The sequence below is a fragment of the Boleophthalmus pectinirostris genome, unplaced genomic scaffold, assembly GCF_026225935.1.
Source record: "Boleophthalmus pectinirostris isolate CB_2022bp ecotype Guang Dong unplaced genomic scaffold, ASM2622593v1 HiC_scaffold_2, whole genome shotgun sequence".
Taxonomy (NCBI): Eukaryota; Metazoa; Chordata; class Actinopteri; order Gobiiformes; family Gobiidae; genus Boleophthalmus; species Boleophthalmus pectinirostris.
The window spans coordinates 15,241,428-15,264,792 of NW_026571152.1; the positions used below are offsets into that span (position 1 = coordinate 15,241,428).

General features: G+C 39.1%; 1 protein-coding gene across 1 annotated transcript; it reads left to right on the forward strand.

The window, feature by feature from the left end:
• Positions 1-213: 213 nt before the first annotated feature.
• elapor2a (endosome-lysosome associated apoptosis and autophagy regulator family member 2a) lies at positions 214-21,058 on the forward strand. The gene is made up of 22 exons (XM_020934731.2): positions 214-469; positions 3,869-3,989; positions 6,150-6,339; positions 7,249-7,396; positions 8,007-8,096; positions 8,577-8,682; positions 8,780-8,932; positions 9,601-9,689; positions 9,768-9,948; positions 10,285-10,413; positions 10,632-10,722; positions 12,013-12,115; positions 12,539-12,676; positions 14,753-15,031; positions 15,521-15,694; positions 15,892-16,072; positions 16,223-16,319; positions 16,464-16,565; positions 17,049-17,175; positions 17,745-17,923; positions 18,511-18,679; positions 20,059-21,058. Exons 1-22 carry the CDS (start codon positions 395-397, stop codon positions 20,125-20,127), a joined length of 2,991 nt encoding a protein of 996 aa, XP_020790390.1. The 5' UTR covers positions 214-394; the 3' UTR covers positions 20,128-21,058.
• The last annotated feature ends 2,307 nt before the right edge of the window (positions 21,059-23,365 follow it).

The window sequence follows — 23,365 nt, forward strand, 5'->3', positions numbered from 1 at the left end:
GGGGGGGAAAAAAAAGAACATAAAAATCGAATACAATTATTTTTAAAAAATTAGAACAAAAACATGGGGTAATAAATATGATCATGATTGGGCTTTTTGTTGACTTTAAAACAAAAAAAACTTAATTATTGCGCATCTTTTACATTTTACGCTGAAACGCACGCAAGGAAACAGTATTCCTAAACACAAACAACTTGACTGCGCCTGCGCGTGGAGGAGCAGGGAGCGCTCCTGAGGATAATCGCAGGTGGCTCTGGGAATCACAATCTGCCGAGGAGGATCGGTGTGGGCAGTCGTCTTTTGTGCTTCACCGCCCGGCTTCAGTCTTCATCCACACCACACCACCGACCGTCTCCAAAGTCGTGCGTAATCGTTTGGCTTTCCATGGTTCAAAATGCGGTCCCTCACCCTCCTCATCCTCTGCTACCTCCTGAACCTCGGAGCCAGCGAACAGCGCCAGTGCACCGAGGTAAGATGCTACATTGGATCAACGCGGAATTAGCCAAATGAACGTTTACGCATTTACGACTAGTGCGTAATATACGAAATTGGCAGTGCGTCATGGTTGTAGTGGTCAAAATTGCTGATATACAATTGTTTTCAGGTACTGACAATGATTGATGGAGTTGTGTAGGATCTTATCAGTTATCAAAAGCAAATATTTAGCCTCAAGGGAAGGGCTACATCCAAAATGGTTCTAAAACGGGACAAAATCAAGACTAAACCAGGACTTAATCGAGACGAAAGCAGTCCTGAACTAGATCCAAAGCTCAAGGATAAAATCTTGACTAAATCTGTGCTAAACCTGGACTAGAACTGGATTTAACCAAGAAACTAAAAATTAAACCAGTACTTAACTAAGGCTTACAAGGACCAAACCCTATGAGTAAATAAAGATTAAGTCTTTATTATCTAAAGCAGGACTAAAGCAGGACTAAAGCAGGACTAAAGCAGGACTAAGGCAGGACTAAGGCAGGACTAAGGCAGGACTAAGGATTGGACCACACAATGATTCCAGAAGTTGTTTAAAACTAGCTATGAAAAGACTACCACTACTACAGTACTACAATAATCATATTAACCTGAAAACTAGTGATGTAACAAATACCATAAACAAATACCTAGATTTTTGTGAACAATTTGCAGGCTACGGTATGAGTGGTGACCAGGGGAGTGTTGAACTTGACTGTAGAGAGTGTTATCTGGTTCCTGTCTGCTCCAGTCTTTCCTTCCTCTGGTCAGGCTCAATGTAACACCTCCTCAGCCTCTCAGGCCCAGATAAGGACAGGACTGACACTCAGTTATGGCATAGTTAAAGGGAGATGTGATTTGGATTTGTTTTACCTCATTTGTACAAGTAGTTCAGCTTTCTCTCAATTTAGATACTGACGTAAAGCAGACATTATGCTTTTTCTAGTACTTACCAATAAACTGTAACATAATTTATTGTAAAGTAAAACTCAAATTTGACCTAAAACAACTTTGTACTTGAAATGGGACTATGGTTTAATTTCATTTGTTTATTTTTATTGATAAGATATAGTTGCCCAATATTTTTTAACTTTACATGTATGTCCCAGAGTCTACTTAGTAAAACAAGCTGGGAGGAAGGGAGAGGGAACTGGGCAGACATAAGGGGTAAGTGAAAAAAATTTCTGAGCAATCAAGCAAATTAATATAATGCAGGACAATACAGGATTACGGTACTCAAACATGTATGAATCAATCACAATACAGCTTTAAGTAAGCCAACCTTAATCCTCATGGAACAGTTTATAAAAGTCAGATTTTGCCTGTCTACTAGATGCAAAGGTCTGTACTGAGTTTCCACAGGGTGGTTGGTGCTCCTCTAGGGTGGAGAGGGAGCTTGGAGTAAATCCACTGCTCCTGCACATTAATGGGAATGGTACATTTGCAGTATTTGGGTTAGAGGTCTAACATTTGTGCTGCATAAACTAGGCTTGCTTACACATGGTCAACTTCAAAAATAATCAGAAAATGTAGAGAGATTTGTACAAATTGAAATTGCACCCCTTCATTCATGCGGTATCAATCCTCTTCAATCATACGTTGACTTCTGCTGGCAAGATTTCAGTATTGATTTACTTATTTATTTTTTAATATACAAAATGCGCTGCATAATTTTATTGGTTTTGTGGTACAGATTTAGTCTTATTTAGTGTTAGTTTAGCCCTGATAAATTCCTGGTTAAGTCATGGTCTGAACATGGTTTAGCTTTGGTCCTGCAAAGGCTGCAATTTTTATAGTTTCCTCCACAAACGGCAAAATATCCTGTCTTATTCTGCTTAAAAATGGCTAACCCTGTTTAGATCTGTACAAACAGGTTCTAAAATGTGATTTTTGTATTAGTTTATCAGTGGTCTTTTTGTCAATTTTTCAGAAAGCATTTATAATGTGACCACTCTACAGAAAACTATTATTAAAACAAGTCTAATTACAATGCACAATCACAATTAGATATTTTCCCCAAATCATTTCAATCCTACTTCTAACTGATAAGTCTCTGTCTTAATACTGTACTATAGATACTAGTAAGTTACCAGGCATAATTTTGAAGGCAGAGAAGACATTTGCATAATTATAGTGAATCACTGCTCTTGTGGTGAAACAGTTGGCTGCTCCTCGTCTTTATCAGAAGTGTCACACGACCCCAGGCGCCACACGTCTGCGAGCTGCCAGCACAAGTACATCTGCTGTCATGTCAACTGTCAGTCTCCCGCTGCAGACTCAGGAGTCATGGAAGATTCAGTTTATTGCAAGTTTGAGTTTTTTTTTTATCAGAAAAAATACAGCCCCAATGCAGTATCCATATTGGAAGGAGAAAAACAAAATATATTTTAAAATTACTTATTTGTGCTTTTATTTAGTCCTTTTTGAATGAATTTTTACACAGTTTGACTGGTAAATAGAGAGATTTTCAATTATGTTTTTCACCAAATTGAACTCCCATATTAAAGTATATCACCCAGCCGAGATTGAACCAGGATTTAACCAGGATTGAACCAAGACCAAAAATCAATATTATATCATGTTTCTTTATACATTTAAAATTGTAATGTGATTTTGTGGTTTTGGAGCTCTTCCTGGTTTGTGGCACCCCCCCTCCCTCATGGTAACATCACCATGGTGACGGAATGTGTCATATACAAGAGCGCCTCAGGAGATAACACGAGTGACTGGACTGAACAAGCCACTGTAGACCCTCAGTCCTCAGTCACCTGTCTATGAGTTTAAAGTAAAGTAGATGAAAATATGGTTTTGTTTAATTTTTATACCAATACCAACATATACAGTATTTCAGTTCTGCTTTCAATGTTAAAAAAATGAAGAAAAAAAGAAAATAATCCAAACTTTTTTTGCTGAATGAGGACTGAACCAGGACTAGATTGGTGAAGAAGGACACAACAGTAGGAAGGGACTAAACCAAGATTAAACCAGATTCATCAGGTCAAAACCAGGACTAAATAAAGACTAAACCAAGACTGAATAGGTCTACTTGGGACTAAACCAGTACTACCACTTATTATTATTACCACTACTTATTTCAAAACTAAATTAGGACTGAATCGGGAGTAAACCTGAAGCAGGACACTGCTGTATGAAGGCTGTGAGTATACCAGAATTAAACCAGATTTATCAAGTCCAAATCAGGACTAAGCAAAGACTAAACCAGGTCTGAATTAAAACTAATCTAGCACTAACCCTCTTGTGTTTTTCACTATTGTAATTCTAATGGTGAATGACAGCTGCTCATGTCAAAGAGCCTGTTGTGTGTTGACCCGTCTCTGCCTCTGACTGGCTGTGTGCTTGTCTCCATCACCATGACTACGTGTTGTTGTGTCTCCAGGTTGATTACTACTACGAGTACACCGAATGTGACAGTACGGGGGTGCGCTGGAGAGTGGCCATCCCCCAGAGTCCAGGCTCCTGCTCCGGACTGCCCAACCCCGTCAAAGGCACTGAGTGTAGTAAGTCTAAGGAAAAAAACAAAAAAACACACAGCACACCACATGAAAGCTTCTATGTTGTTGAGAGACCAAACTGACCTAAAAATTCCTATAGTATCTCCTGTAGGAATTTATTTATTATTTAAAGTTCCTGTATTATGTGAAATATTAAACATAACATATTAAAATGTTGTTACATGATAGTTGTAGCAGAGTTGTTTTGCTTCACATTTCTGAGTACAGGTAATCTATTATTTGTCTGTCTACATCTCCAAAGCTCAAAATGCTCTTTTCCACCTTGTGATGTCATGAAGCCATAATTTTCAAGTTAACAGCTACCTTTTACCTTTACCTGTAAAGATTGGCAATTCATGGGCTGAAATCTTTCAAATAATTCTAGTGAAGGTGTATGGAGTTTAAAAACACAGTGAAGCATTTCCTGTATCACCACATGCCATCACAAGGTTGAACAGTGTTTTCAGTTTGAGAAAAGAACTCAACCTAAATGTGCAGGATTTGTGTTAAACATGTGTGAAAGAAACAAACAACAAACAAACAACATAACTAGGTTTGTTTGATGAGGAAACAACATTATAACACAGAATAGAAAATAGCCTAATATGAACCCTTTTTAGTGTGGTTTTGGGAAGAAGGCAACCAGAAACTCACAACTTAAACTGACCTGGTTTAAAAAGAACCGAACAGATTTGTGGCCATTATGTTTGTGATCATGGACACAGCACCTTTGACAGCCTTTGCTGTTTGGACACAAGTCTTTTCCTTCTTCCTGTTTCAGTGTACTGCAGGTTACTCTAAACTATGAGGAAGCTGGAAAGTAATTTTGCAGAAGATGCAGATGCAGACTGATGATGATGATGATGCCATGGTAGAATAAAAAACTCGATATAGAGACTCAGATGTCTTTAAAAATAATCAGGTTTCTTCACACTTTGTCATACTTTGTGGAAACTTGAGGTCTCTGGTTTGGGTCAGTGGTTGTCATGGTCATGAAGAAGTATGTTAGACTTGCAAAACATGTTCCTATTTTGAAAGAGACATTTCCACAACAGACTGTGTCCACATTGTGGAATTTAACAATGTAAAAGAGATCAGATGTCGGGTAGGGGCCGATATTAATCTGTTATTGTAGCAGCAAGTTCTTTCAAATGGTAATTATCAAACCGAGGTGATAATGTGCATTACCACATATTTGTGATGCATTAAAATGTTAATTACTCATTTGTCCTGAGAGAGAAGGCACTTATCAGAGTTCCGCCTTTTGTTTCATGCGTGTAGTAATGGTGATTACAATTATCCAATAATAGTTTTACAATCTATCAAAAATGTGTCTGTAAATGTCTTGATCATGTATTGCATGAAAGGTGAATGGACTCCACTAAGCACAAATATTACTTTATATACTTATATTAGAATATTACAGACATGTTATTTCCCCCCTTTTCCTATTATTACAGACAATATTCTGATTTGTCAAATAGTTGTTTTGATTATGGTATGTGCTAAATTTCCCACCATCACCATCACCATGTGCATCAGACATACCCATTATTACTAATTAAAGGTTCACTATATAAATTTGCTGATGGAGTCATTCTTCACCTGGGATGTTCCACAGAAAGGCATTAAGGTTTTGACATTGCATGAATATAAATTATTCTAAAAACACCCTGAGCAATACGCTTTCTTGTCTAACAAGGAGTGGACTCAAAGGTGCAGTAGTGATAAAATTTATTACACAATAGATGGAAGATCTGACACCATTATAGTGTTTTCATGATACTAAAATTTTAAACTTGATACCAAGGAGTAGATTCAGTACTTAATACCAATTCTGATGACACAATGATAATAAAAAAAACAAAAAACAAAAAATAAACACTGTATTTAGACAATAAAATGTTGTTTTCAACATTAAAATGTAGTACTTACCATGTAGCCTTATCTCCATAATCCCTCACTCTCCCTGTTAGGATCCATAGTATCCATTTGTTTATACTAGTCCATGTGGTATTTTACAGCTCAAGATCATTCTAAAACTATTTAATATTGATACTTGTTCAAATGAGTATCTAGATTTGACACCGATACTTTAGTACTTTTGACGACCCTACTCCATTATGTACAGAATACATTGTTGTGATTGTGATTGTGTCTGTATAGCGTTCTCATGCCAGGCTGGACAGTTCTTGGAGATGTCTGCTCAGGAGTGTACCCCCTGTGCTGCTGGGAGCTTCTCTCTGGGCAGTGGGGTGAGGTTTGACCAGTGGGACAGTCTGCCCTCAGGCTTCAGCAGTGTGGCCTCCTCTGGGGACAGCAGCACGCACACGCCTGACAACCTCAGCTGCAACAGGTACATATTTGTCTGTGACCCTTTTAACATGACAAAGTGCTCAATAAATGAATATGAGACCTGTGAATCTTCCTAGGGGCTAATCATCACTGTGGTAACTGACCAAAAGTCTTAAACCATGAAAATATTTAGCATATATATTTGCTACAAACAAATGTCTTTTTACAATTTTTTTATTAGCACATAGCTGGTTAGTAGGGATGGGACAAGACCTCATGCCACAAGATCTCGTGAGACCAAATTTCCACAAGGTTGAGTACACAAGAGGAAAATGAGCATGAGTTTTTTTCCCCTTATATTTTTATTACATTTGCCTTGAATATAAAAGGGGTTAACTTTGCTGAGTAACCTATAATACCAAAAAGCACTGCAACAATGATAGAAAAACTATAAAATGAAATAAATAAAAAATTGTCAAGCTGAAATTCTGAACTGAGTTATAAAAAATTGTATATTGTCTCATCCTATCTCTCCTGATTAATCATCATCATTGTGATTGTATTGTCTAAAAAGGGAAACTGACTCCCGGAATCTGGCCGGGCTTTGAAGTGGATGGGACTGATAAGCTTCATAGACATAACATCATCCAGGCAACTAGTAATAAACAACCGTAGAGAAGTAACACAATTAGAAGTAAAAAAAAATATTACAAATACATGACAAAATGGACTTTCTTTGAAAACTGTCTTGCTGTAAAGCCGCTTTCATTTTGAGCATGTATTAGGTACCCTAGTGAGGATTAAAGTGTTTTAAAACAGATAAATTAGAGGCTTGGCAATTGGCCATATTACACTAATGGTTCAAAATTTACCATAGTTAAAAGATAATTTTGTATCTCCTTTTATATTAATGTACACACAAAACGGTAAAAAGCTATCAGATTACTCATTCTGCCATTTGTCCTTGCAGTTCCACGTGGCTGCCACAGGGGACATACTTGGAGTCGAGCAGAGACGAGTGCACCGTGTCTCTGATCTACGCCGTGCACCTGAAGAAACAGGGCTCGGTCAGCTTTGAGTACCAGTATCCGGACCACAACCTGCTCTTCCAGTTCTTTGTGAGTTCTCTTACTATCACCTTTATTGTTGTAAGGGCATCCTTTAAAGAACTGAACTAAACCCCTTTTTCTACAAGTATGTGTGGCATGTTAATAGCATTTTTTATGGTTCTTTTTTTATTGGATATTTTAGTGCAAATTAGGTCAAAATGCAGCTTGTGTGTGCGCCCTTCAGTGGTCATTGCAATTTCAAGTACTATATGACACTATAATAGACTGGTGTTTCTGATTACAATTATGTGGCTGCAGGGGTGGAATTTGAAGAGGGGATACCAATTACACTGTTCCTTATATATCAAAATTTGATCTTTCCTCAACAGTTTTAGAATCATCTTGAGCATTACAAGTATCTTGTCTTTTGTCTGCAAAGAAAAAAATCTACGCATTTGAACAATGTACAAACACCATGCCGATCACCTCGTTGTCCATACCAGTCAATGTAATGTGGATGGTACATCGCAAAAGCAAGGGCATCTGACACAAAAATCTACAAAAGGTCCTGCTGTATCCCTGGTGGTGGTTCTTTCCCTGGTTGGAAAATATCCTGCTAGTATTGGATGTTGGATGAACTGCCTTGCACTGGTACTGACTGTATGACTGTGTGTTGTAGATTCAGAATGACCAGTGTCAGGAGATGGACCAAACGGCTGACACCAAATGGCTCAAGCTCACCAGCCACGGAGAATGGGCATCTCACACGGTAAGGCCCAGGCAGCTCACACTGTAAGATTTAAGAGTCTGACACGGTATAAAATCTAGGTGTCTCACACACTACAGCAGGAGTATTTCGTCTCACTATTTGCTCCTTTTGATTTGGTTACCACCACAACCAGCAGAGAATGGGAGGAAATACTATACTTGTGGGCTGTTTTTAAATAATCCTGATTCTCACTGATGGAAAACTACTGGCCATTTGAACCACTGCCAGCCTGTTTATGCAGCATACTTCCTGGAGCTGCCTGTTCCTCCTGCTGCTGACAGACTGACAGCTCAGGGGAGGCCTACTCTTGGATTGGCTCCACTGGCATTAAAGAAGTTCCTGAATGCTTTAATCGAAGGATCTCTCTTTTGCCACTGGGGCCAATCCAGTGCCATTGCCCATCATAGTGCTGCAGGAGACACACCAGATTATTTGCAAAACGATAACTCTTTTTACATTTATATGTCTTAAACTTTTAAGGTGAACCTGAAATCTGGAACCAACATCTTGTACTGGAGGACGGGTGGAGTGGTAATGGGCAGCAAGGTGGTCAAGCCGGTGTTTCTGAAGAACATCCAAATAGAAGGTCTGGTTTGTACTGCATATATAACATAACATGCATCTAAACAATATTATACTGAAGTAATAGTGTTTGCTCTGCTCACTGTGAACTCTTTCCTCAGGAGTGGCCTACACCTCCGAGTGCTTCCCCTGCAAACCAGGCACATTCAGTCGAGTGCCAGGGTCATCTGCGTGTGAAGCCTGCCCACGGGACACCTTCTCTGGGCACGGGGCCAGCTCCTGCACCCCCTGTAACACCACCACCCACTATGCAGGTATTACTCTACTCGTATGTTATGTCAGAGGTTCTCAAACCTTTCACCACCTAGGAGTACCTTTTAGGCTACTAGGGATGCAACTATACAGTTTTCCCATAATTTAATACGTATCGCAATACATGGGTAACAATGTCGATTCGATTTTGATACATTTTAAGACTCGGAAAAAAAAAATCTCATGTCTTTTTTTCTTCTGAGTATAATATAATAACACTATGATATTAATGAAACATTACATACATTACACACAATACATTACAGTACAACTACTGTAAAGTTTATATGTGAAGTGTTTTAGTTCATTTGGTTCAATGATTTACAGCTCAGAATTTTTATTCAGTGAAAATAAGAATAGCGCTTTCTCAGGCAATTTTATAGTTTTTTAGTTTTAGTTAGTTTTTTATAGCGGCATTTCATTTCATTCTTTGCAACTGCCAAATTTTTTTTAAACAATTATTTTATATACAAAACACAAATTATAACATGAACAACATGTTCATCATGTCCAATGTTTTTGTAATAAAGAATAAATCAGAATTAGAAACAACTGTTATCAATACAAGTTTGAATATGTATATGGGGACACAGATGGGTCAAGTTTATAAAATTTTAAATAAAATTCTTACATATAGTTCCTTTAAAACATGTCTTTGTTTATTTCAAAGCTGAGGGATCATCTAAGTGCAAAGTCAGACTTCCTTGTTCCAAAAAGGACTACTTTCAGCTCCACACAACCTGCGATCACGAAGGAAAGGTACACCTCAGCTGCCGTCTTGGGTCTAGTACGTCTTCTGTCTAACTGACAAAACTCCCCTTTGTGACTCCTCTATAGACCCAGGTGGTGTATAAGTGGATGGAGCCAAAGATCTGCCTGGAAGATGTCCCTGGAGCTGTGAGTCTGCCTCCTGGTGGGGAGCGTGAGAATTGCCCTCCGTGTAACCCCGGTTTCTATAGCAACGACACAGCCACCTGCTCCCCCTGCCCCTCGGGAACCTACTCGGATGGGATGAAACGTAAGCTACTGGCAGACTTCCACTTCTATTTTGCTTAAGAAAAAGGACTAAACCAAGGCTATATCCTATATAAATGAGGCCTGAACAGAGCCTGTTCTAGAGTTACACAGGGACCAAGACGGGGCTTAACCTGGACTAGACCTGGAACTGGACCTGGACCTGGACCTGGACCTGGACGAAACCTCGACTGGATGAAACTGGGACTGGACTAAATCAGGGCTGGAACAGGACTTGGAATAGGACTAGAAACAGGACTTGGAACAGGACCAGATCAAATTTATAGACCTAAACTAAAATATATATCAGAATTGACTTTTTCCTGTCTATCTTCCCCAGCTTGTATGAAGTGTCCCGCCGGCACAGAGCCCACCCCGGGGTACGAGTTTAAATGGTGGAATGTCCTGCCTCCAAACATGAAGTCCACCTGTTTCAACGTGGGAAACTCCAAGTGTGACCTGATGAACGGTGTGTGATCAGATTATGTATCACTTAAGCACTCTTGTTTTCCTGTATTCTTCAGTGCAGCAGAAACAACCACATTGCTTCCAAACACAGGCTTTTATTTTGGAAGATTTGGCAAGTAGTTACTATGGTTAAGGTTAGGATCAGTTGCCAGGACAAGACAATGTAATGTCCCAAAGAAACATGGAACCCTAACGTGTGTGTGCCTCTGTGTGTGTCAGGCTGGGAGACTGCTGGGGGGTATGTCCAGAGCGGAGCTGGAGCTTCGGACAACGACTATCTCCTCCTCAACATCCGCATTCCAGGCTTTAAGTGAGTTCAGCGCCCTGTGTGCTGCTTTGTGTTTACATGGCGTTAAAATTAAACTAGTGCCAGAGATGACTTACAGTGTCCAAACAATAAACACAGTGAGTCATTCAGATGGATCAATTTAAAATGGCCTTCACAAGGCGTTTTCAGGCCGACAGAGAACTGTGCCAGTTCCGGTTCCTGCACCTAATCTTGAACCGACTCACGTGTTCATGCTGGAAATCAGAGTGCTCGGGAACCGAAAAGTTGGTTCCCAATGGGAACCAAGTAAAACTTGTTTTTTCTAAGCGAACCGCGATAACACAGAAGACGTCAGCACGTTCATCCGGGTCACACGTGGTAAAATAAACAAACAAAAGCAATTGAAACTATCATGTATTAAATTAAAAGTTTTAAGCCTACAAAAACTATTACGTACTGTTCGTTTTGCATGTATCCGTGTTTGCCTGATAAGATTATATCTTTGTATTCGGCATCGCCGCCGTCTTCTCCACAGCAGATTGATGTTGTAGCAGAGCTTGGCGCGCATAAAAAATGACTTGTATAAGTACATACGCTCGTTGGTGTTGATGATGCGATCCATGATTGTTATTTTCCTTTCTGTGACATCCATTTTCATATGGCCTTTTTATTTGATGGTAAATCCATACCCTCTGTCGTTGACGCGGGTTCCCGTAAATAGTATGAATGCGGGTCGTTCACCAGTGAGCACTTTGGTTCCCAGTGGAACTGGTGTGGGAACCTGCACCGGCACTGTTCTGACCAGCCTGAAAACAACTACAGAGTCACCATACCTTTTAAATAAGGACTGGAACATTACTTTTAGGTCACTATCACAAGGCAATGTTATGAGATTAAAGTTACAGTCGTCCAAATGCTTATTTGTCACTTGCCTTAAGCATTCTAGAGCATCCTAATATCCACACTTTTAACAAAAACTAGTATGCTATCACGCTGTTCCTGATACTCAGAAAAAACACTTTATAAATGGGCACAAACAGTTCACAGCTGACTTATTTTGGACTCAAGATCTGCTTATAGAAGACCTATTTTGCTCAAACATATCCACTGTCCAGTGTAGTTCATATTTTACTTATCTATTCATCTCCATGAGTTAAGTTTCCTTGATGGCGTATTTACAGACAATGTTGTCATTTCCATTTTTCTTTTGGTTCTGTTTTTTGGTTCTGTGTTGATAATAATACCTCTTCTGTCAATATCAACTCTCCATCTCTTCATCATTTATGTAACAGTGTACTGTAATTAATAGTTTATTATGACCTTGTCCTGCAGACTTCCTACGTCAATGTCGGGGCAGTCGGCCTCAGAGTACGGCCGCATCACATTTGAGTTTGAGACATTGTGCAGTGCCGACTGTGAGCTCTACTTCATGATGGTGAGGAGGAGTCTACAATGCATCAAATGTGTAATCTAGGAAGAGTTAAAACACAAACCATAGAGACTGATTTGTGATTCCCTTAATATCAATATCAGCCACCAAAATTCTCAACAGTTCAGACATTTTTCTTTGCCCATATTTGCCAAGCATATTTGCTAAATTACTAAAGGAAACTGCACATTTAAATTCGAAATTTGAAAAAAATTTGAAAAAAGTATCAGTTGTAGCAGTTAGCGCTTTCCCCTCACAGCAAGAAGGTCCTGTGTTCGACTCCTGAGTGGGATGGGGCCTTTCTGTGTGGAGTTTGCATGTTCTTTCTATGTCTAAAAGAATTAAAGAAATAAAAACAATTATTTTAAAGTACATTTATTCTCTGTTTTATTATGTTATTCTATTGTTTTTCTGTTTTCCTTTGTTCAGGACATAAACCGTAAAAGTACGACTGTAGTGGAGTCCTGGTCCAAAACCCAGACCAGACGTACCTACTCCCATGTGATGACCCAGAATGCATCTGTATCTTACACCTGGGCCTTTCAGAGGACCAACCAGCCCTCAGAGGTAAGCCCCAACCCTCACCTGCTACATGGCCCTATTCAAAATGTAATAGAATATTACTAGTTGAAACCTGTTGCAAGTGGCCAGTCCATTGATACTGCAGCGAAAAACTACTGCACATAGTTAGTGGGCTCCACAGTAGAGATGCGCGGATTGTGGTTACAACCACGGTATCCGCGGTTAATCCGCGGGTCGGGCAGATGACGTGACGAAAAATTATATTTTAATTAAATTCGGGCGGGTGGCGGTTTAACTACTAAAAAAAAAAAAAAAAAAAAAAAAAAGTTATTGTTAGTTACCTACATCTGAAAAGACGAGTGTCATTGTCTATGCTTGTAGTATGAAGTGTACGTCATATCCTTAATTAGCCCATTTGACCTCGTTTTTATGTTCTGAAGGTTAAGGTTGTGTCAGGTTATTGATGCCTAAGGTTTACGAGGCACATATATGCAGTTTATTTTATTATTTCTAATTTATTTCAGCTGTTTGCCAACACGTAAGTGGCTATAGGGCCATATTTATTTAGTTATGCTTTTTTTTTGTTTTGTTTTGATATCAGATATATTTTAAAACACGCAGACATTATAGCGTAGACTGCCACTCGGGGTATTTAAAACTTAAAGAAAGACCGATGGAGTGAGGCTATGACTTGAAATAACATCGGGCAATGGCAGAATGTTCAGAATGTAACAACATCCAACACGAAGGCAAGAAGGTTCAAAAATAGCCTAGTTGAAAAACGTTGTCAATTAATTAGCTGCGCAAGAAAACCAGGTAAGTCTGGAGTTGTTACGGACAATTAAGAATGCGAACATACACGCTGAGCGAATTTTGGAATGAATGAGCTATAGAGTTTGCATTTTTATCGAGGCTCCTTAGTTTGTTTGCTGTATGATTGTTCTAAAATCTAAAATCAATCGGCGGATGGCAGGCGGGTGCGGTTTTGAAAACCTTCGGTGCAAAATGGACAGCGGGCGGATGATGAGTTTTATGTTGCGGTTGCGGATGAAAAAATAGCCCATCCGCGCATCTCTACTCCCCGGCACTGGATGTACCTAGCTCATAAAGGCAAAACAAGTACCACACAGCAATGTGCTCGGCCCATTCATGAAAACAGGCAGCCATATTGGAACCCTGGGGCTGGATATACTACCACTCCTAGTATTACACTGTGTTTGAATGGGACTGATAAGACTGAGGTGGTGCTGGTCTGAAGCTCACTTATCACTAAACAAACACATTCAGGTCTTTGGTCGTGTGTTCAGCAGATACAGGGTGCTACTGTTTGCTTAGCTTTGGTTTGGGATAATTTTGCTTGTACTTCTACTCCTTTATCAGACCATACGTTTTGCAAGAACTTGGGTAATACTTCTTGAAGTAATAGTTTTTGCTTCACTGAAATACTTACTTCCCCATTTTCATTGCAAATAAGCCACAATTTTGATATGTAACATTTTTGCATTGCTTTGCAAGTACAAAATCTTTTTGTGCAAAATCTTATCAGTCCAAGTGTTTTGTGCAAATGATAGAAATGATTCCTGTATTCAGTGTTTTATTGTAGTGCTAGTCGATAAGAAGTTTTATTCTGAAAAGAAGATGTCATAACAACAGCTCTGACCATACACACAACTTGAAATTCTGAGGTCCATATTGATCCCAGTTTAGTCCTCCTGGGTTATGGTTAGATTAGTTTAATCTTAAACTTTGATTTAGACCTGGTTCAGTCCTGTTTTAAACCATGTCAGACAAGGTTTAGGCATTTAGTTGTTAACTTTATGTTAGTTATGTGCAGATCTTGATTCAGGAATAAAATAGCGGAATAAAAAATTCAGGATAATTTGGAGTGGGTTAATATGAACATTTTAAGACCAAAATGACAAGGCTCACAGCAGCAGTTACAGAAAGAGGGAGGACAAGATCCTAATGTAAGTCAATTGGAGCCAGGGTCAGAAGGAGCTGGAAAAGCCTCCTGTGCACACGTATTTGGAATGCAGCGGCTAGTGTGTTAGCTATGGCCATTCATATATACGGTCTATGATTCAGCCCTAGTGTAACCCAAGCCTTTTGTACACCCCACAGTCTCGTCTCTATGTGAACGACGTGGCCAGGATCTACTCCATCACTGTGAGTAATGCCATAGACGGAGTGTCCTCACGGTGCCGTGCCTGTGCCTTGAGCTCCCTGAGTCCCCAGCCCTCCTCCTCTAGCTCGGCCTGTGTGCCCTGTCCTCCTGGGCACTACATCCACCCTGAGACCAGTCAGTGCACCGAGTGTCCTCCCAACACCTACCTGCTCCCCCATGCTACCCCTGGGCCGGACGCCTGCCAGCCCTGTGGACCAGGGAGCAAGAGCGACAAGGTATCATTAAAAATACTAGCACTAGTGTGTGGGATAATAAATTAACATTTTAATCAGGGCATAATTTTAATGTTGGCCAAATGCAGAACACTTCTGCTATGTAGACTATTGACAAGTGTTGTCATGATGCAAAAAATTCAGACTTGTTTAAGAAATAGACTCAATACTCAATACTGATTATGATACCACAATGATAAAATTAAAACTTTCTTTATGCAACAGAATGTGATTTTTAATATTGAAGTAGTACTTTCTTTTATATTGCCATGTGGCCTTATATCTATATAATCCTCAGTTGTCCAGGTAGGTTACATAGTGGTTCATAGGTGAATACTAGTCTAGGCAGTCTGCAAAAATAATTATTTACAGCTCAACTTTGTGGTACTTTTGTCCATACTTTATAAAAAAATCTGAATAACAGATGTCAAAAAGTGCATCAAATGATGTCCCTTACTTTCTGTGCTTTTGCCTGGCTTGTGCTGTGCTCAGGACCACAGCCGTTGCTACAGTGACTGTCTCTTCACTCACACTGAGGGAAACATGAGCAGGACGTACATTCTGAGGCCCCTCGGGCCTGTGGAGGCCCTCATGAACGGCCCCAGCTTCACCTCCAAAGGAACCAAGTACTACCACCTGTTCAACATCAGCCTGTGTGGAGGGCAGGTTTGTTATTCATTTTTTTGTATGTACCAAAAAAAAAAAAAAAGTTCAGATTTGAGCAGTTTTAGCAAATTCCCTGTTTTTTTTTATGCATTTAGATCCAGGAGGTTGCCATTTAATAGATTCCCTATGCTTTAATACCTTAGATACATAATAATGTTAATAGTATCATCTAAACAATCGCTCTTCTCTCTCCTCAGCTGGCTGAATGCAAAGACAATGTGACAGATCTGTCTCTATACGAGTCTCAGGGAGGCAAACCTGAGGGGAGCACTTATGTTCAGGCCTTCATTTGTCAATCAACTATCATCCCGGCCAGTGGGCGAGGCTTCCACACCTCCCTCTCCTCTCAGTCCGTCACACTGGCAGACACCTTCCTGGGTCAGTTGCCATTTTATTCGCACACTTCACAAAAGCTTGCTCCAACCAAACCATTTAACTACATGGTTGAATGTACAGTTAGTTCAGATTATAAACTGTATTTGTTCAGAATAAACCCCCATTTGTTCCCTTGTGTGTGTGTATGAACAGGAGCCACAGTAGAGAGCACACTGGGGGACATCACAGCCCGACTAGACCATTTTCCAGAGGCCCCCAACAAAGTGCCTGATGTCAACTTCTACTACAGGTTAGATAAGATAAACTATCCTACCAGGAAAAGGATCCACGATTTATTTATCAATAGTATTACTAATACTTTTTAATTCAACCTTTTTTGTAGCTTGTAGAGTTTATTATTTTTGTTTTTGTCATTAATTTATTCTTGACACAGGTCTTCAGAGGCCACATCTTCCTGTGCTGCTGGCCGGCGGGTGGTGGTTCAACTCCGCTGTAACCCAGACAAGAGCGCTAAAGGAGAGATCTCTGTGCCCAGGTACTGCTGATGTTTTAGTCCTGGAGCAGCTATAACAATAGTTCTAGTTTAGTCCTGGAATAGTTCTGAAATTATTCTGTTCAGTCCTGGTTCAGTCCTGGTTCAGTCCTGGTTCAGTCCTGGTTCAGCCCTGGTTCAGCCCTGGTTCAGCCCTGGTTCAGCCCTGGTTCAGCCCTGGTTCAGCCCTGGTTCAGCCCTGGTTCAGCCCTGGTTCAGCCCTGGTTCAGCCCTGGTTCAGCCCTGGTTCAGTCCTGGTTCAGTCCTGGTTCAGTCCTGGTTCAGTCCTGGTTTAGATCTGGTTGAGTATTGTCCTAGAATTAGTTCTGTCTCTTTAGTTAAGCCATCTTTACTCTTGATTTGGTCCTGATATTGGCTGACCCAGTTCATTATTTCATGGCAGTGTTTTTAAAGGCACATACTGTTAGAGCTGTTTGTTGTTGCACAATGATAATTCTGATCTCCCTGTCCTCTTATCCTATACAGTCAGTGTCCTGCTGGGACGTGTGATGGCTGCACCTTCCACTTCTTATGGCAGAGCTCCTCCGCCTGCCCCGTCTGCTCTGCCCACGACTACCACCAGATAGAGGGTGCCTGCAAAGGGGGACAACAGGTACTGCCTATATGCTTACATACATTTTTACACCAGATGCCCTTCTTCTTCTGTCCAGCCATATTGTTGTTGGGTGCTGCTGGTTCTTCCTTGCATAAGGTCTAATAAAGTATTATGATATAGGAAAGATATCCCCAGGCAGCAACAGATCTTGAAGAAATAAACCATTGGGTAATGCGATACCATGAGGTTAATAACGGTAAAAATTAAATAGAGGTGGGCAGAGAAAAAATGTTGCTCAAGTAGAAGTACGAAGTAGTGATCTAAGAAATAATAAAAGAAAGAGTAAAAAGGTATTTGTGGGAACTACTTTTTTAATTAACTGCCTGGATGTAGCATGTGATTTATAATTTGATGTAATCTGACAGGGAATCGAAAGTAAATCATATTTGAAAGAGGGGTGTAAGAAACATAAATGTTAAAAATAATTTCTTGCTTTTGTCATGTATAAAGTTTTACCCAAGACCCAGGCTTTTACTCAATAAAAAAGTAAATGTGATTGAGTACTACCCACCTGGACCACAATACTCCAAATGATCATGTTAGGCTAAATGTCTTGTTGTGGCCAGGAGTTGGTGTCTGTGTGGAGAGAGCCCCGGGTGTGTGTGGGCGGGGTGAGCTTGCCTCAGAAGAGGATCGTCCCCTGCGAAAGTGTAGAGATGTGGGTGCAGCTTGGAGGAGGCCTGGGCGTGCTCACGGCTCTACTCCTGGTCTCCCTCACCTGCTACTTTTGGAAAAAAAACAAGAGGTACTTTATCAGTTTATGTTCTGATCAAAATGGAAGCTTGAAAATCTCACATAATCCGGTAATTAATGCACATAATTTGGATTGCTGGATTGCTTCACAAATATAATTTCAGTACTTGAAGAACTGTAATTACATGTTATCCAAAAGCATTGCCCTTGGTAAAATGGATGCATGGATTCAATTGTTTTTAAAGTGAACACAACATTTTATACATTTATAGTTCATTTGTTTCCTAAATGAATTTGCCAAGCTCATCAAAGTATTGGGTTTCAGATGATACCACCACATTCAATAGGCCAGTAATGCTTAATACATATGTGGGGCAGCTAAAAGTAAACATTTAAAAAAGCATTAAACAAAAAAAAAAGGATTTCTTGTGTCTAGTCGCTAATATTCAATATTCAATATTTGTGCTTTTACTTTTTGGATATTTCATCCCAATGTTCAGTGTTAATCAATAGGGAAAACTGGCTCTTGCCCCCATCTGACATCATCACATTCTAGAGTGAAAAAAAAACTAAACAATAAAGTAATGGTTGCTTGACGTCCTGTTGGCATTATATGCTGATTGTGTATATTACTTCCAGACTGGAGTACAAGTATTCGCGTCTGGTGATGTCGGCCAATAAAGAGTGTGAGCTGCCTGGAGCAGACAGTTGTGCCATGATGGAAGGAGAAACAGAGGGAGAGATGGAGGACGAGGTGCTCTATTCCAAGCCCTCACTCATTGGGAAACTCAAGGCTTTGGCATCCAAGGTATTCTTTGGAAAACCTGACTATAATTATTTATTTATGCTGGGTAGAACATTGGTTATGTATGTTGTTTTGCTTATGTATGTTGTACTGCAAGTAGTGGGGGTAAAAGTAAAATAAAGTAATGAAGTGTAAGTAACAGGATGTGTAAAATGTATCTTTCTGTTGTGCAGTAACAAAAACATTAAACGCTAAGGTAAAGTTCAGGTTGCATTTGACCCACCCTTTCAATGTCACTGGGCCAACCTGTCAGGAGGGCCACTCCTTAGAACTACCTTTGCTGGTGGATTTTACCTATTGAGTATTCATGTAAATACTGTGTAAATTCTATATTCAAATAATAGGCAAATAAATGCAAAAACTTATTTCTTCAAGGTGCACTGTGTAATAAAATGCTTATAAAACATTTTTATCCTCCATGAACTAGGAAATAATGCTGGTGCCTTGAGCAATGCACATGCTAGTAAAACTGTTTATGAAGGAGGCTATGAATGTATTAGGAAATTATGGAATACGTTTAGACCACTACAAACAGTTTAAAAGAAGCAAATGAACACGCCCACTACTCTATTTATTTCGTTCTCCAATTTTATTTTAGTTGGCAACGCTGCATAACGTTTAGCCACGTAGCGTGATCCTCAGCTATCCATGGGATGGGCTGACAGCATGTGGCGCTTTGACTGATTGACTGATTGAACAATAAGTCAACAATTCTATTAATCCCAAAGGGCAATTCAGTTCACACATCTCTAGTCGTGCACAATCCATAAATAATAAAAAGAAAATCGAATACATACAACACAAGCCATACATTCAAACCTCAGTGCAACAGGGACACAATGGCAAATTTACTTTCCATTTAAAAGCTTTATGGCAGACAGAATAAAATATTTAGCGTAGCAGTTGGTCTTTTGTTGTGGGGTGACATATCATCTCCCAGAGGGCATTTGCACAAACTATGAGTTTGTTGTCATGAGCTTTGTTGTCATGACGTTTAAGGTGACAGGGGGCAGGCAGGAACTGACTCCAAATACCTCTTAAGACACTGCAATTTTCTGACACAGACATCAGTGGATTTGTTTCTTTTATCAAATTGTTTTAGATAAATATTGCAATTTAAAATGTCAAAAATATAACCAATATAACATAATGATCCACGAGTGACATGGATTATACTGTATAGTAGACATTAGCACAATAAGTATTTTAAGTGTTCTCATGATGTCACGTTAGATATTCCATCACTTTTTCACTTTTGCTTGTAATGAAAACTTTTGTCAAGCATTTGAATCAAGTCGAAATACTTTGACTTGAGAATGTTACCCTAAAAACAAAAGTAAAAATGCATGTGTACTGACCATCTTTTGTATTTTTGTGTCAAGGGAAATGGGGACAGCTATGAAAACGTGCAACTCAACTCCTCTCACTCCAAAGCTCTGGTGTGGAGCTAGACCTCTAAGAACTACACACCTGCACTGGAGAGTTTGCCTCCTCAGCTCTGCCCCCTGTTGACGTGTGGGACCAATCACAAGCCTCCTACCCACAATGCATCAGGAGCAGACCCCGGATCCTAAATGGTGGCCTTACGGACGGTACTGTGGCCTGTGAGCTAGCATGGGCATGCAAGGCTGTCCACCCCACTGATACAATGGAGAGAGAAGGGTGGGGCAGTTTGGATCAGCTCAGGGTACGATATGGACATATGGCATTAATGTATTTATTTTATTCATGGTTAAAATGGTGGGGATTGTCCTGAGTTTATTAATAAGCATTGTTCACACTACATTTTGAGTCTTGTTCTTTTTTGAGGTTAAAGGGCCCATATTGCACTGTTTTCTGATCTATGTTCTAATGTTTCCTCATCACAAACATACCTGGAGTTATTTAGTTTCATTCACACATGTTTAACACATACACACACATGTTTAACACCCTGCATATTTAGGTTGTATTCTTCTCACAGACTGAAAACACTCACCTTGTGATGTCATGTAGTAATGCAAGAAGTGCTCCACTGTGTCCGTAAACTCCATACACCTTCACTAGAATCATTTGGATGATTACAGGCCAGGAATTTCCCATCTCTACTCAGTTAAATTTGAAAGGTAGCTGATAACTTAAAAACTGCGGCTTCATGACATCACAAGGTGGTACAGAGTGTTTTGAGCTTTGGAGATGTAGACAAACTAATAATGCAGGATTACTCAAACTTGTGAATAAAACAAAACACTACTCCAGGTATGTTTTTGATGATTTAACAACACTATATCATGACTTTAAGCTCACAAGCATTAATTTTGTTATGTCAGACCTTTAAGATTGAATTCCTGTTCACACAAATTGAGAAAAGGATGTCATGTATGTAATGGGCTGTGGTGTCAAATAAAAGATATTTATTTAAGAATATATGTTTTTGTTAAGGCATGTTTTTCCCTCATGCATAAGAACAAGGTGAGAAAAAAATTATCAGTTTACTTGGCAATAGTAATAAGTAGAGCCATAACTAGTAAGTGAAGTAGATGAAGTGTCTTGCCAAGTGACACAACAACAGGGAGGTTGTCACTAATGTATGATGTGATCACCTTCCAGCCTTCTTTAACTGTTGACTTTATTTGGCCCGTTCTTTTACCTCTAAACTGCACTTTTGTTGTGGTGGCACTTCCGGTTTATTCCAGTAATTCCATTAATTTTAATGAAGAATTTGAGAAAAGTTCTGCTGCTAAAATCTCATATGCAAGTCAACACTGCACTGATTCTCTGGGAGGCTTTACAGCAACAGGTGGAAAGCCTCCCTGCAAAAATCGCTACCAAATTTTAAGTTACTTTTCACTCCAAAGTTTGTCGAATAAAATTATAATTCAGGAAGTTTACTAAAAAGTAAAAAAAAAACAAACAAACAAAAAAAAAAACCCAACCAAACAAAAAAACAACTCGATACAAAATGATTTTATCATGTTCAAGTAACAGGGTCTCCTGTCACCTGCTTCCCTTGATGGAGATGTTATTGCTTTTCCAAGAATTGATTATACTATGGCTTTAAACTTTTCTTTCTGTAACACATGTAATTAAATAAATGGAATGCCCAAGTTTAATGCCACACTGGAACATTCCAGACCAAAAAAGATGACACCTACATAGTGATATTCAGTTAGCAGACCTTGCATCAGAAAAGTTACGTAGTACATCTTTAAACTAAGAAAAGTTCTAAACATGTTCCAAATTTTGTAATCCAATGATAAATTGCATATTCTGTAATCGTATATTATTTTAATGTTTTTCAAGTGATACTATTGGCATGGAGATACTATGCAGTAAAAATAGTCTGACGTAGGTTTTAGAGTGTGATTATATTAAAAACCTGACTACATTAGTGCATCGCCAAAGGGAGGAACCTAATGACTGCAGCTGAGCCTCAGCCCTTTTCTAACATTTGTATTTGGTTTAGAGAAATGTTTAGACTCCTTGCTTTCTTTTGGATCTTTTCTTTTGGATTTAGAAAGTGATGAATTCCATGTGTATTTTTGCAATGACAGGGCAGGTATAATGGACATAGCTGGTCCATGTAGTACATATATTTAAATTGTTTTATTAAGTCCAAGGAGGCTCCATGGTATTTGCAGAGGTGAGTGAATACTGTTATTATAAATTCAATTAATCAAATTGAATTAAATTACTAAATAATGAGTAAAGTTTGAACATCTTACGTCTAGATTTAGTGTTCATGTGACTGGGCAACTTAACATTAAGGGGAATTATTTTACATATCAGTAGGCAGTTTTTGCTCCCATTACAATAAAATAATGACTTTAGCTGATACACAAACCAGGTCCACAAACCAGAACACATTTCTTTCTTTCTTTTTTTTTTTTTTTTTTTTGCTTTCAAGGACATTTACCAACATTCAGTGTCTTAAATGGCCAGCAGAGGGTGCTCTTTGACAGGGGAAACACATGTTAAACCCAACCTGTAGCTTTATGGTGTAGTAAGCATTTAAATATTTTATGTATTTTCAACATTTTTCTGACTTCAATAAAGTCAAAATGCTTAACTTGTTAATAGTTAAGTCAGAAAAGCCAGTCAATTAAAAAAAATAAAATAAATGTGTGTACAATGAATGATAAATGTAGTGGGGCTTGTTCTCCTCTTTTCTAACTGGAGAGCAGCCCTAGTTAAAGCATGGGAGCTGTTTAGCTAAAAAACAGTATCATAATCTTTTTTTTCATTTTGGATGTTTATTGCTCCCTTACTGTGAGTATGCTTGAATCTCTACAAAGCTGACCCTAATTTGGCCTGGTGGAGGGCTTTCTCCTGCTTCATTTGAGTATAATCTTTCCACAGTTCAGTCCATTTTCAATCCTGATTCTGTTCTGATATGTATTTACAAGACACTATAACTATGAGTCACTTATTTAACATCTAAAGCTGTCCTGGTTTATTTTGGATATGTAAACTACAGAATACTTAAAAGTGCATTGTGTAACTTTGCGGGTGGAGAGTTCGTCACCATGGAGATGTTGTTGTTATGCCTGGATTTTTTTTACAGCAATACAATATATAAAGAATATTATATACAATATTAAACTTATCTATTTTCATGGAAACAAGCAACAAGTCAATTTACAGGTCTGATTTGTGTAGAGGTGAGCCTGTACATGTTTTTCAAGGTACTGTTTCATTGTAAAGAATTCA

Coding starts and splice junctions, on each gene's coding strand:
- elapor2a (XM_020934731.2), top strand. CDS start 395: ATGCGGTCCCTCACCCTCCTCATCCTCTGCTACCTCCTGAACCTCGGA. Junction 9,949..10,284: donor CTACTCGGATGGGATGAAAC/GTAAGCTACTGG, acceptor TATCTTCCCCAG/CTTGTATGAAGTGTCCCGCC. Junction 10,723..12,012: donor ATCCGCATTCCAGGCTTTAA/GTGAGTTCAGCG, acceptor CTTGTCCTGCAG/ACTTCCTACGTCAATGTCGG.